Here is a 13697-nt window from a genome sequence, read left to right as displayed (position 1 = left end):
TCTCTATTTGTCTTTTCGGGTTCAGGGGTTTGAGCTAAAGATACACTTTGTCAAGGTTTTTTTGTCTGTATATGAAGATTGTCAAGAGGTAAGCTCACAAATGTGGTTAAAGTTAATACTTCTGCTCTACTTTAATGAAAATGATTACCCCATTTACAAAAATAAAAATGATGCCTATATCTACAATTCTTACCATCATAAAGGAAACATTTTGATTATCTTTTTAAGTTTTAAGCTCATCACATATACTGTGTGATTGACATTCTTGTGTTTTCTTATTTTAGCTTAACAAAAGAAACTGCAAGTTAAGATTTGTTGTCATGCAGCACAGGGGAATAAGCGTTTGAGTGCCTCTTTGGGAGGCTATTTAAAAAAATGAAGTAGATCTCTTAACAAATCTGTGGGTTTCTTATGTCTTGAGTTCAGCCGGGGAATCCGTTTACCAAAGTTCTCTTTAATTATGATTTGTTATATGTTATTCAAAATCTTTTTGCTTTTTTGTTTGAAACATGAAAACATTGCAGTCTAATGAAATATCATTATTATTTTTAAGAAAAATAAAACGTCTTCAAATGAGATACAATGGCAGTTTCTTCGGCACATTTTTCGAAATCACTCATCTGGAGCTCTGAGCAACATTTTATATTGCATATTATGTTTTCTTTACCATACATACTATTCACATAGCAGACGGTCTGCTAAAATGTGTACACACAGAAGGGCATTAAAATATACACACATACATACAGTAGGCTACATGCAAACATACATACATACATGCCAACATACATACATACAGACAGATATGCGCTTCAGCAATATTATAGCGGCTTAAATACACATTTGTGTAGGTGTACACATACGACGAATGAACACTAAGCAAATCCCTCGTATGTTTACACCTACTTAGCAATAAATCTGTTTCTGATTCTTTTATATTTGAGCTGCTATAACATTGGTTACCTGTAGGTGGCAGCAGTTCACCGAGGAGCCGCTAGTCTACCTCCAAATGAGTCACGCGAAGAAGAAGTCGGCACAGCGACACAACACAACCGCCACTAACTGTTCAAGTTAGAAAGCCACAAACTATGGCACCTTAAATGTAAACAGAAGAAGGAAAAATAAAGACTCTGATAACGTGTGTGATATAGGTACGTTTACAAGATTAATTCACCATTTTGCAAAAACATACCAGGTGCACGCTGCCATGCTAGCTAATATATGCTAGCTAATACATGCTAGCTACAGACAGGAACGTTAGCTCATTTCTAAGCAACGTTAGCTTTCCCATACATTCGTTTTCTGGGGATAAATCTTAGTAAAGACACACATTAGTCATACACAAATTATAAAATTGGATACAAATGTTTTTTATTGTCTCCCTAGACGTTAGCTGTCATGGGAAAAGCTAACTTTGACTTCATTTATTCACCTTTTTGCTAGCTATTTCTTTAGCTTAGTGAGGTTGTATATTGTAGTTTTAGATACTCTAGTGATATATGTCCTTTCCATTGTGCATGTGTATATACGTGCTGCTAATGTAAACACATTGCTTATTATATTTGCATCTTTAAAGTTTTAGTTACAAATAGGATAGATAGATAGATAGACATACTTTATTGTCATTTCAACAAGACACAGAGTGTACTATTAAAACGAAATGTCGTTGTCCTGGCTTACAGGAACAGGACAATATAAAAACTTGCTTACATATAAATAAATAATAGTGACGTGGTGCTGATACAATTAAAAATAAAGTGTGCGTTTAAAATATAAAGATTTACTATACATATAAATAAAATAGACATACTATATAAAAAAGATGTGCTCTTTACACAGCGTAATGTAATCTTTATGTTACTGGTCTACTTGCTGTTCAGCAGTATGATGGCATGGGGGGAAAAGCTATTGCAGAATCTGGCTGTTCTGCTCTTAATGCTGCAGACCCTCTTGCTGGAGGGCAGCAGGGAGAACAGAGCATGGTGAGGATGAGTGGGGTCTTTAAAAATGTTCTGGGCTTTTGTCAGGGAGCGTTTCTGAGCGGTGTCTCTGATGGGAGGGAGAGAAACTCCGACGATCTTCTCTGCTGTCCTGACCACTCTCTGCAGAGACTTCCAGTCTTTAGCGTTGCAGTCTCTCGACCAGATGGAGATGCCGCTGGTCAGCACGCTCTCTATGGTTCCTCTGTAGAACGTTGTGAGGATGGGAGGGGGGAGCTGTACTCTTCTCAACCTGCGCAGGAAGTGTAGGCGCTGCTGTGCCTTCTTAAATAGTGATGTAGTGTGAGTGGACCAGGTCAGACTGCTTGTGATATGCACCCCTAGGAACTTGGTGCTGTCTGTAGTCTTCACTGCTGTGCCGTGGATGTGGAGTGGTGGGTGGCTGACAGTGCTTTTTGTTCCTGAAGTCGACAATGATCTTTTTTGTTTTATCGACATTCAGGATCAGGTTGTTGGTGTTACACCAGTCTGTCAGATGTTTCACCTCCTCCCTGTAGGCCTGTTCGTTTTTGTCCCCGATGAGTCCCACCACTGTTGTATNCTGCTGGGCCCATATTTGGTTGGTTCGTACTGTTTCGGTGGGTGAAGCAAGCAGGACCCAAATGCAGATTACACTGATATTGCCTTTATTTCAAGGATAAAATAAAAACTTGGACAAAACAGAACACTCACCGGTGAACTCAGTCACAAACAAAAGACGAAACAACACTGAACACAGGAAGAGACAAGACTAAATACAGGGAGGGGTAATCACAAGACGAGAAACAGCCGGGCAGGGGAGGAGAAAAACAAGGGCAACAGGTAAACACAATCAGACAACTAGACACACCAGGGAAACTAACGACAGGGGAAAAATACAGGAAGAAGGACCAGACATCATACAAGGAGGAAAACATGACAGGGAGAACAGCAAAAACCCCAAAACAAGACATACAAAACTTGACATAACACAATAATCGTAACATTGGACAAGTATGTTATTTCACAACAAAAGACGAGGGCAGAAAACCTTTAAATGTGAAACAGATTCGGTTTCTCACTGAAGATGTCCTAGTGGTATCAGTAGAGTAAATGTCAGTTTTTCAATTGCTGATTTTACCAGTTTTGGTGGAAGTCCACAAACATTATTTGGCGGACTTCAGATGTAACGAGCTGCTACTGAAAAGACTGACTTCCTGTCACTTTAATTTGTACTAGGTCTGCATTAAGAACAAAATAAAACCTTGACTTAAATATGACAAGTATTGTGTTTGAGCAAAGATACTCTGGCCCGATACATACTTACTTTGGAGCAGTCTGTTATTCCACAATAAAAGACCAGGGCAGAAAACCTTTAAATGTGAAATTGATTTGGTTTCTCGCTGAAAATGTCACAGTGGTATCAGTTCTAGAGTAAATGTCAGTTTCCCAATTGCTGATTTTATCCGTTTTGGTGGAAGTTATTTAGTGGACTTCAAATGTAGCAAGCTCATTCTGAAAATGACCTTCTGTCCCTTTGAGTAGGCCAGTAGGCATTCATCAAAATGAAAATGCAAATGCCATAGCAGTCACAGTGTTTTGGATGCTGATCGCTGGGACTTTTACTCTGGTCTCTGCTGTTAACTATAGCTTTCTCATCTCTGCTATAAAAATAGGACATTTGTGCCAGTTACAGAGCGGGAGGAGGGAGACAGTGAGGAGGCTTGTGTAGGAGGAGAGATTTTCTGTCAGTACTGTTACAACTTGTATTTGTCCCCCTAGAGAAATTAATAGCAACCACACAACCGTTAATGTGCCTATTAATATAAACTTGAGAAATCAAATTCAAAGGATCGTTGCTTCTTGTGTTAATCTCAAAAGAAGCACTTTTCTTTATGCTTTCCTTTCACACTCCTCTGCAAATTCAACGACATCAAAGGACCTCAAAAACTTTTCTAAAAAGTTTCAGAAGTTCACCCAGTGAAGAAGCCTTCTGTATGTGCAGGGAACAGATGGACTTTTTGGCAGACTTTTCACTTACAGTCTGGGGGATTAAGACAGGCTGCATTAAATAACCTCAGCCAGCTCTGCCCTGTCTAATCGAATGCCACAGTGTTATCGGACCCTTGCAGGTTGTTAATAATGTGAACTCCCCAATCCACAGGAGCCTGGACCAGACCTCCATGTGGACTGTAGGATGGACTCTGGCTGTCACTAATGCACTAAATACAAGTTTTTTTCTGTCTCAGCAGGGCGGAATTACTTTGTGTGCGAGCCAAATGTAAGGCCTCTTTGTTTTCTTGCTAATATGTGGTATTTTCCCCTTATTATTCCCTGTTGGTAGGCGTCTAATGGAGCTTTGAGCAGAGTTATTGTTGGTTGCATTGAGGGGGTTAGATGGGAACGGATAACATGCCAAAATAAAATATCTTTGCATTTCTGTTTTGCTGTAATACCAAATGTGACACATGCTTACGAACGCTGGCGCTAATGAATAATATAATGACACCCTTCCAGCCACAGTCACAGTAGCTTCTGTCACGATTCTTAGTTTTGTGTGTTTAGTTTCCGGTTTTATTTTGAAGTTCTGTTCTCACTGTGTTTGGTCTTCCTTCCTGTGTTTGCCCTCCTGTGTCTGATTGTCTGATTGTGTTCACCTGTTGCCCTTGTGTTTCTGCCTCCCTGCCCAGATCTGTCTTGTCCTGTGATTACCCTTCTGTGTATTTAGTCTTGCCTTCCCCTTTGCTTCCTGTTCGGTCGTCGTCTTTTCGTCAATGTTACCTGCCTGTCCGTGAGTTTGTTCCCTGCCTGTCCATTAGTTTGTTCCCTGCCTGTCCGTGAGTTTATTCCCTGCCTGTCCGTGAGTTTGTTCTTGTTCCTTGTTTCACCCGATTAGTTAGACCCTCCAGAAAAACGCGATTCTGCGATCGCAGAATTTACCGCATAATCAGCCAAATGGCGCAGATTTTTAAAAAGCCGCATATTTATCAAAAGGCCGCATAATCCCCGCATTTTTCCACACAAAGTTGAGAAGAAAAAAAAGTGAACTCGTCTTGACGTGACGTCATCAGCTCGCGCATCACAGAATGTAAACAACACTGTATAGAGCTCATTTACCAACGAACATTTCTACTAAAGACCGGGCAAAAAGTGGGGGGAAACTATACTGCACCCCGTGCAACTGTGTGTTGCAGCATAAGAGAAAATCGACGGTGGCGACCAACTTTGATTCATTCAAACATTCGAAAATGCTTTCTGCTGCTGCGGACAAGAAAGCCATTCAACTCCCGTTCACCGAGGGATCAACCTCCAAAACCCTTTCGAGGGCTACAAGAAACGAAGTGAGTAGCCTACAAGATTGAAGCTGGTCAGATAACGAACGAGTAAATGAAAACAGAATGAGGCGGAGAAGTGTGTGTGTGTGTGTGTGTGTGGNAGAGAGACACACACGTTGTTAGCATCTGGTGCTAGCTCGGAGATAACGGAGATTAGAAGCTGTTTCAACAATAAGGAGAGGGTGAGTCCTCTCCTGTGGCCCACAGGAGAGGACTCACCCTCTCCTTATTGTTGAAACAGCTTCTAATCTCCGTTATCTCCGAGCTAGCACCAGATGCTAACAACGTGTGTGTCTCTCTCTCTCTGTGTGTGTCTCTCTCTCTCTGTGTGTGTGTGTCTCTCTCTCTCTGTGTCTGTATCTCTCTCTCTCTCTCTGTGTGTGTGTCTCTCTCTCTTTGTCTCTCTCTCTCTCTCTGTGTGTCTCTGTGTCTGTGTGTCTCTCTCTGTGTCTGTCTCTGTGTGTCTCTCTCTCTGTGTCTGTCTCTCTCTCTCTCTGTGTGTGTGTCTCTCTCTCTTTGTCTCTCTCTGTGTCTCCCTCTCTCTGTGTCTCTCTCTGTGTCTGTCTCTCTCTCTCTCTCTCTCTCTCTCTCTCTGTGTGTGTGTGTGTTTGTGTGTGTGTGTGTGTGTGTGTGTCTCTCTCTCTCTCTCTCTCTCTCTCTCTCTCTCTCTCTCTCTGTGTGTGTCTGTGTGTCTCTCTATCTCTGTGTGTGTCTGTGTGTCTCTCTTTCTCTCTCTATCTCTGTGTGTGTCTCTCTCTCTCTTTGTCTCTCTCTCTCTCTGTGTGTGTGTCTGTCTGTGTGTGTCTCTCTCTCGAAATACGCTCGTGCCACACAAACAGACGCTCCTCTGTGACGATGACCGCTTGCGTAAAAAAATTAAAATAAACACATTTGAAAAGTGGGGGGGACACAAACAGGATTTTGAAAAGTGCGGGGGACATGTCCCCAGTGGAAACTACGCCCATGGGTAAAGTACAAGTACCTCAAATGTGTACTTAAGCACTTGCTTGAATGGTACGTTAACATTTAGCACTTGATTTGCATTGAAAGGTGTCCTGCAATGCTACATTTAATTTGGCATGTCGGCTTTTGACACTAGGCACTGATCCAATCACACATATCTACTCCAGTTTACTTTGAAGGAAGACTTGGACAGGATTGTTGTGTATATGTTGATTGGAGAGTGGTGATTTAAAAGTGATGTTAAGAGCTCCTGACCTGACTGTTTTCCCCTCATACAGTGAGTGAACCTCTCCAGGATGTATGCTGTTTACAGACAAGCACACACTCCCACTGCGGTGGAGTTTTCTGTCTACTGCAACTTCATATCCAGCAAGGAGAAGAATTTGGTCGTTGCTGGAACATCTCAGCTGTATGTCTACAGGATTATCCATGATGTCGAGGTAACTGTCTCATTTTCATTCTGCTTGTTTCATTGTGCCAAGCTTTCGAATACAAAATAGTTCAGCTTTAATGTAACATGTATGTCATTATTTCAGAGTACATCAAAGACCGACAAGTCTTCAGGTACGTCTACACATCATGCCCAACGTATATATTGTACCATTAATGAATAAAAAACACCTTAATAAGTGCATTTTTTCACTTTTTCCTCCTCATACAGATGCCAAACCTCGTAAGGAGAAGCTGGAGCAAGTGGCATCCTTTTCTCTCTTCGGAAATATCATGTCCATGGCCAGCGTACAGCTTGTCGGAGCCAACAGAGATGCACTACTGCTCAGTTTTAAAGATGCCAAGGTACCATTGACTAACACGTGGCCTGAAACTGACTCTCAAACAGCCTATAATTGTTATTCACTGACCTGTGGTTGTGTTTGTTTTCTCACCAGTTGTCAGTAGTGGAGTATGACCCCGGGACACATGACCTCAAGTCTCTGTCTCTGCATTACTTTGAAGAACCGGAGCTCAGAGTATGAAACCAAAACACAGTACACATGTGGAAATAATAGCTCTATCTGACTCATTAAGAAGGGATTAACACTTTATTTACACTTTCAGGATGGTTTTGTGCAGAATGTACATATTCCCATCGTCCGGGTAGATCCGGAGAATCGCTGCGCTGTAATGCTCGTCTACGGCACCCAGCTGGTGGTGTTGCCGTTCAGGAAGGACTCTATCACTGACGAACAGGAGGGCGGAGTTGGAGAAGGGTACGTCTCCATCATACTTTACATTCTTATTATTATTTGTGTGGTAGACATCTCAAAAACCTGCACCAAATATCTTAACATGTTGATTAAAGGTCCCATATCATGCTTTTCCTGTTATCACTCGTCCCCTTGTGTGTTATGAAGGTTTCTCTGCATGTGAACGGTCTGCAGAGTCAAAAACCCTCAAAGTACACCCTGTAGGGAGTAGAACTCTAACACAGAGAAGACCTGTCTATGCTGCCCCAGAACGCCTCGTTGGAGATTTCTCTTTTTCAACTTTTTTCTTCCGGGAACCGAGTGACGTAACGACGACCCCTCCGTGGGTTCGTCCAAATTCCTCACACACACACACTCAATCTTTTCTCAGCCGCAGCTCCGCGGCGAGGCTGTGAGTCGGTGTGTGAGCACACATTCAAACTCCCAGCCAGGCTGCGGGTGTGTGTATGTGTGTGTTCGGGCTGGGTTTCGCTGTCTCACAGACGGACACTGGGCTCACAGGGAGGGGGGGGGGGTCAGGAGCTCCAACAAGCCGTTTAGGACAGAGAGTGAATACACATACTTTACAGAGATGCTGTATGAGAAACCAATGTGAGTTTGGAAAATTGCACAATTTAAATCTATTCTAGTAGACCTCAACAATGGAATTATGATCAGTAGAAAAGGCCGTGACATGGGACCTTTTAAGAGAGGTATAAATCAGGCGTATAAGAGATAAGATAGGACTTTATTCATCCCGACGTAAATTGTTGTGCCAGAGTTACAAAAATACAATAAACACAGCAGCACAATAACCAAAATGGCAGCAATGGGACTTAATATATCATACAACTCACACCTTTACATTCTCGATAAAATACAGGTGTGCAGGTTGTCCACTTGTTTGTATCCCCCCCACACACACACACACACAGAGTAAGACAACATTAATAGTACACAAACATTTAAAATGATAGACAAACAAATGGTTGGAATCACAGCACACACAAAAACTAAAACAAAACAACAACAACATGGTTGATCAATTTTCTATCTTATTATTATTATTTGTGTGGTAGACATCTCAAAACCCTGCACCAATAATCTTAACCTGTTGATTAAGAGAGGTAAAAATCGGGAGTCTTGTAACCTTTAGTCGCAGCAAAGGGAATTCATATATTATAAACTCACACCTCTAAGTCTTGAAAATAAATATTGATTCAAGAATAGTTGAGTAAAGGAAAATAAATAAACACGTACGTTTAAATAGATAATAAATAGTTGACTCTCTGCCATAGGTCAACCTTTATCTGATTCGTCTCACGTGTACATACGATTACATTTTAAGTGAAAGAAAAGTTACAAAAATGCTGTCAAATATATTAAAAAGGAAGACAATTAGAATAGGCAGGTGTGATTATTTCTAAATATTCAGAAATCTTTCAAGAAAATGTAAATGTGTGTATGTTAAATCGAACCCTAAACTTGGTTTGGTTATACCAAAAGTGGGAATCTTACACTGTTCTACCCCTGTTAATTGTAAGAATTTGTAGTTTACTTCATTGTGTATCAATGGTAAGAAGAACAATACAAAAAATAATAAGAAAACAGCTATTTAATTAAAAAAAATCCACTTTTATCCTGATGATGTTAGTTTACCTTGATCGTGGATCACTAATGTCATGGCCTGGCTCTTGGCCATAACAAAAACGTGGAACGGACACGATATAAGGCAGATATTTATTGTAAACCAAACAACTAAACAAAAGAGCTACCACCATGGGATGTGTTAATCAGTTAGATCAGTAGAGTAGGTGTGTGAACGTGGTGTGGTGCAAGGTGTTGAATGCCAAACTAAGGTGGCGTTTACACGAGAACGAAACGGGTTGTATCCGCTACTTCTGTCGCGTATAACCCATTCGTTCACATGAGGCCGTAACGGAACCGCAGAAACGGACTCCGCAAACGATAACGTGTCCCAAGGTGGATAGATCTGCAGGCGGAACGCTCTGGGGGGCCAAACGGCTCCGTGTGTACGCCCTGTACGATCATTTCCTAATAACGATGAAGCCATAGCCCCGCCTCTGCTGCTCACTGCTGTAGCATGGTCAGTAGCTACTGTCAGTAGCTACTGACCATGCTACAGATGTTAGTGCAACATCTACAGCTCCTCTACCACAACCATCAGCAACAAGTGGACATGGAGAACTGCTAAATCCACCGCGGGGCATAAACAGAAGGGCAACCATGCTCGGGGGTCTTCTTCGCTACTTTTGGTGTATTTTGTTGCCGAAGTACAGCGCCACTTACAGGCCCGGCATATGTACTACAGCGTTTCCAGTGGTCTTGTGTGAACGGACACGTTAAACAAGGGAAACAAAAGCATATAAGTCAGGCAGCTGCTCTCAAAAACAGATCCTCCAACCGAGTGAGAGAGCAAGACTCTGGCTCGAGCCTTTCACTCCTCAGGTACCGGCGGCCAGGTGCCATCAATCAGCGCTCATACAGAGAAGGGAGAATCATTAAAGGGACATACACATAACAGGGACAGCAGGGACACAGGGGTCGTCACACTAATCTAACCAAGTCTAATAATATAACTAGATGTTTGTCTAATGCTTACTACACACATCTGTGATATTTTCTAACTGCAAACTCTTCTGTATCTCATCTGCAGTCCTAAATCCAACTTCCTGCCGAGTTACATCATTGACGTTCGTGAGCTGGACGAGAAGCTGCTGAACATCGTCGACATGAAGTTCCTCCACGGATACTACGAGCCGACGCTGCTCATCCTGTTTGAGCCCAGTCAGACATGGCCTGGGTGAGTGCTCCACAACATCAGACATAACAAGCACTGTCTCTTATTATCCAGTAGATATACGTTTTTCTTTTCTGTAACAACTCCCTTTCCAGTCACATTCGAAAGGCCAACACTCTTGAATCCTTCTAAAAATCCCTCAAAACTCACTTATTCTGTTAAATCCCAAACACTGTTAAAGACTATTCTGCACTTGGTTATCAACTCGGTAAATCAAGCCAGGGTTTCTCTCTCCAGCTGAGAGCACGCTCACGTGAAAGGGGCGGGGTTAGCAACATGGATGGTTCGCCGGAGCTGTATTAGATTAACATTAACATGCTTATTGTAGTTGTAAGTGCACTGCAGGAAAGGAGTGAGCAGAGGGTAGAGTTCTCGATTCTTGTTCTGTTTTCTGTGATATATCTCAGACTTTCAGTTGCGCGCACTACTAAAGAGACGCGTTACCATGGAAACCAAACAATGGTGTAGCTGTATTAAAGTCCGAGTGGAAACAGTCCTGAGTAAATCTGATTTTGTCAGAAATGCGGGAGAAATGTGACCCCGCGAAAATCGGGAGGGTTGGCAAGTATGATGTGCGACAGCTCGGCGTCTTCTCTGCATACGGCAGTTTAAACTGTATTTCCTTTATCCTGTAATATGACTTGATAGATTTAAACTCCGCACACTGAGCTCTGATTGGTCAGCAGGCGGTGCTTTCACTGAGTTGATCTCTTTTCTATAGACGCTGGAGGCAGGCAGCGTCAGGTAAAAAAAGTAGCCTTCCCAAACCTGAGCCTCACGCGCCGCCTATGACCGTAGCTATGCACACATCACAATAAAAGCCTTGAATCTATTCACCCTAGCTTTCAAACTCTGATCAACAACCCCCCCACCCCACTTTACTCGCACTTTGTTAAATTAAGGTTATTGCAAGTAATGCCTTTATCTCGCTTGACCTGTCCATGATTTCTTTTGTACTTTTGTTTCTTAGCATTCAATTGTCATTTCAGTTTTTTGTCAAATCAAGGAGTAAGCAAGTAATGCCTTTATTTAGCTTAAAATGTCCATCATTTGGTTTTCTTTGTATTTCTTAGAATGCCACTTTTGATTTAATGTTTTACTTCTGTTTTCTGATCCTTCTTCCAGGCGTGTGGCGGTGCGTCAGGACACCTGCAGCATCGTGGCCATCTCCCTCAACATAATGCAGAAAGTGCATCCTGTCATCTGGTCGCTCAGTAATCTGCCGTTTGACTGCACGCAGGTCATGCCTGTTCCCAAACCAATCGGTGAGCTCAGATCAATCTCCCATTTGTTGTTTACTCCTAGTTTAAAGGTCACCTATTATCCAAAATCCACTTCTTCATGTCTCTTCTACATCAACATGTGTCCCCTCTTCTCCATGTCTCTTCTACATCAACATGTGTCCCCTCTTCTTCATGTCTCTTCTACATCAACATGTGTCCCCTCTTCTCCATGTCTCTTCTACATCAACATGTGTCCCCTCTTCTTCATGTCTCTTCTACATCAACATGTGTCCCCTCTTCTTCATGTCTCTTCTACATCAACATGTGTCCCCTCTTCTTCATGTCTCTTCTACATCAACATGTGTCCCCTCTTCTTCATGTCTCTTCTACATCAACATGTGTCCCCTCTTCTCCATGTCTCTTCTACATCAACATGTGTCCCCTCTTCTTCATGTCTCTTCTACATCAACATGTGTCCCCTCTTCTTCATGTCTCTTCTACATCAACATGTGTCCCCTCTTCTTCATGTCTCTTCTACATCAACATGTGTCCCCTCTTCTTCATGTCTCTTCTACATCAACATGTGTCCCCTCTTCTTCATGTCTCTTCTACATCAACATGTGTCCCCTCTTCTTCATGTCTCTTCTACATCAACATGTGTCCCCTCTTCTTCGTGTCTCTTCTACATCAACATGTGTCCCCTCTTCTCCATGTCTCTTCTTCATCAACATGTGTCCCCTCTTCTTCATGTCTCTTCTACATCAACGTGTGTCCCCTCTTCTTCATGTTTCTTCTACATCAACATGTCTCTTTTCATCTAAAGTAACAGACAGAGAATCAGCACTTTGGAAACAGGGCTGAAACAGAGGGGATTATGGGTAATGCTGCAATGATCTGTTTGCTGTTTCAGCCAATCAGAGACAGGCTCTGGATATATCTGAGACCTGTGGNGTGTGCCTTGGCAGTCTCAGAGGGCTGAAACAGAGGGGATTATGGGTAATGCTGCAATGATCTGTTTGCTGTTTCAGCCAATCAGAGACAGGCTCTGGATATATCTGAGACCTGTGGTATATTGATGAACAACAGAATAATAGGGGACCTTTAAGATGTGATAAACTGTGTTGAGGCGTTAGCTCCTTTGATAACATTGAGTTTCTTTTCTAGGGGGTGTGGTGGTGTTTGCTGTGAATTCCTTGCTGTATCTGAACCAGAGTGTTCCTCCTTATGGAGTTTCTCTCAACTCTCAAACTAATGGAACCACAGCATTTCCTCTGCGTAAGTATTATCAGCTGAAAAACACAACTCTGTAAATATATTTAACAAATGCACAACTTTTTACTGTGATATCTTGTTCTAATAGTTACTTATCACTTTAGTTTACCCTGTGTGAATCCTGTTTTTCATTCTGACGCTGTTGCTGCTATTAACGCCTGAATTTCCCCAAGGGGATGAATAAAGTTCCATCTTATCTTAACTATACCTGTATCTCTGATATCTGGCCTCATTATTAAATATAATTTGACATTCTGCTGTCCTCATCCCTCTTGATTTGTGTCTTGTGTCCCCAGGTGTTCAGGAGGAAGTGAAGATCTCACTCGACTGCTCTCAGTCTGACTTTATCGCCTATGACAAGATGGTCATCTCTTTGAAAGGAGGAGAAATGTAAGTCGTTGTAATCCCCGACAGAATATACATAAACACTGATGGCAGTTTAATGATTCTTCACTGATTTGTTGTTGTTGTTGTTGTGTTGCAGTTACGTGTTGACTCTTATAACTGACGGCATGAGGAGTGTCCGCGCTTTCCACTTCGACAAAGCTGCTGCCAGCGTCCTGACAACCTGCGTAAGTTCTGGAAGTCTTAAAGGGATACTTGGGTTATTAAAGAGTTGGTTATTTTATATAGTTGGTGTATAACCTACAGTTCATGGCGAGAAACAGACAGGAGTTATAGCACAGAAGCAAAGCAATGCTCTGTGTCGTGGCTTCCTTCCTTGTTTTTCTTTCAAGCCATCCTTCCATCCATCCCTCCATCTTCTCCCACTTATCCGTGGTCGGGTCTCGGGGGTAGCAGTTCCAGCAGAGAGCCCCAAACGTCCCTTTCCCTGGCCACATCAACCAGCTCTGACTGGGGGATCCCAAGGCGCTCCCAGGCCAGAGAAAGAGATATAATCCCTCCACCTGGTTCTAGGTCTACCCCTTGGTCTCTTCCCA

The 13697-nt window shown here is 42.4% G+C and overlaps 1 protein-coding gene across 1 annotated transcript; it reads left to right on the top strand.

Annotated features, from left to right (window-relative positions):
* The first annotated feature begins 1023 nt into the window (after window positions 1-1023).
* Window positions 1024-13483, top strand: LOC104946749 (cleavage and polyadenylation specificity factor subunit 1-like). Its single transcript, XM_010772632.1, has 12 exons — window positions 1024-1151; window positions 6535-6696; window positions 6793-6820; window positions 6918-7051; window positions 7144-7224; window positions 7313-7464; window positions 10118-10264; window positions 11387-11526; window positions 12649-12759; window positions 13053-13146; window positions 13241-13328; window positions 13408-13483. Exons 2-12 carry the CDS (start codon window positions 6553-6555, stop codon window positions 13435-13437), a joined length of 1149 nt encoding a protein of 382 aa, XP_010770934.1. The 5' UTR covers window positions 1024-1151; window positions 6535-6552; the 3' UTR covers window positions 13438-13483.
* The last annotated feature ends 214 nt before the right edge of the window (window positions 13484-13697 follow it).

This window comes from Notothenia coriiceps, unplaced genomic scaffold, assembly GCF_000735185.1.
Source record: "Notothenia coriiceps isolate Sejong01 unplaced genomic scaffold, NC01 NC01_scaffold00011521, whole genome shotgun sequence".
In the NCBI taxonomy this organism is placed as follows: domain Eukaryota; kingdom Metazoa; phylum Chordata; class Actinopteri; order Perciformes; family Nototheniidae; genus Notothenia; species Notothenia coriiceps.
This window is presented reverse-complemented; position numbering and strand designations above follow the sequence as displayed.

Excerpts from the sequence above, each read along its gene's own strand:
- LOC104946749 (XM_010772632.1), top strand. The coding sequence starts at position 6,553 with ATGTATGCTGTTTACAGACAAGCACACACTCCCACTGCGGTGGAGTTT. Across the intron at positions 10,265-11,386 it reads CCCAGTCAGACATGGCCTGG|GCGTGTGGCGGTGCGTCAGG; the intron begins GTGAGTGCTCCA and ends TCCTTCTTCCAG. Across the intron at positions 13,329-13,407 it reads CCAGCGTCCTGACAACCTGC|TTCATGGCGAGAAACAGACA; the intron begins GTAAGTTCTGGA and ends TATAACCTACAG.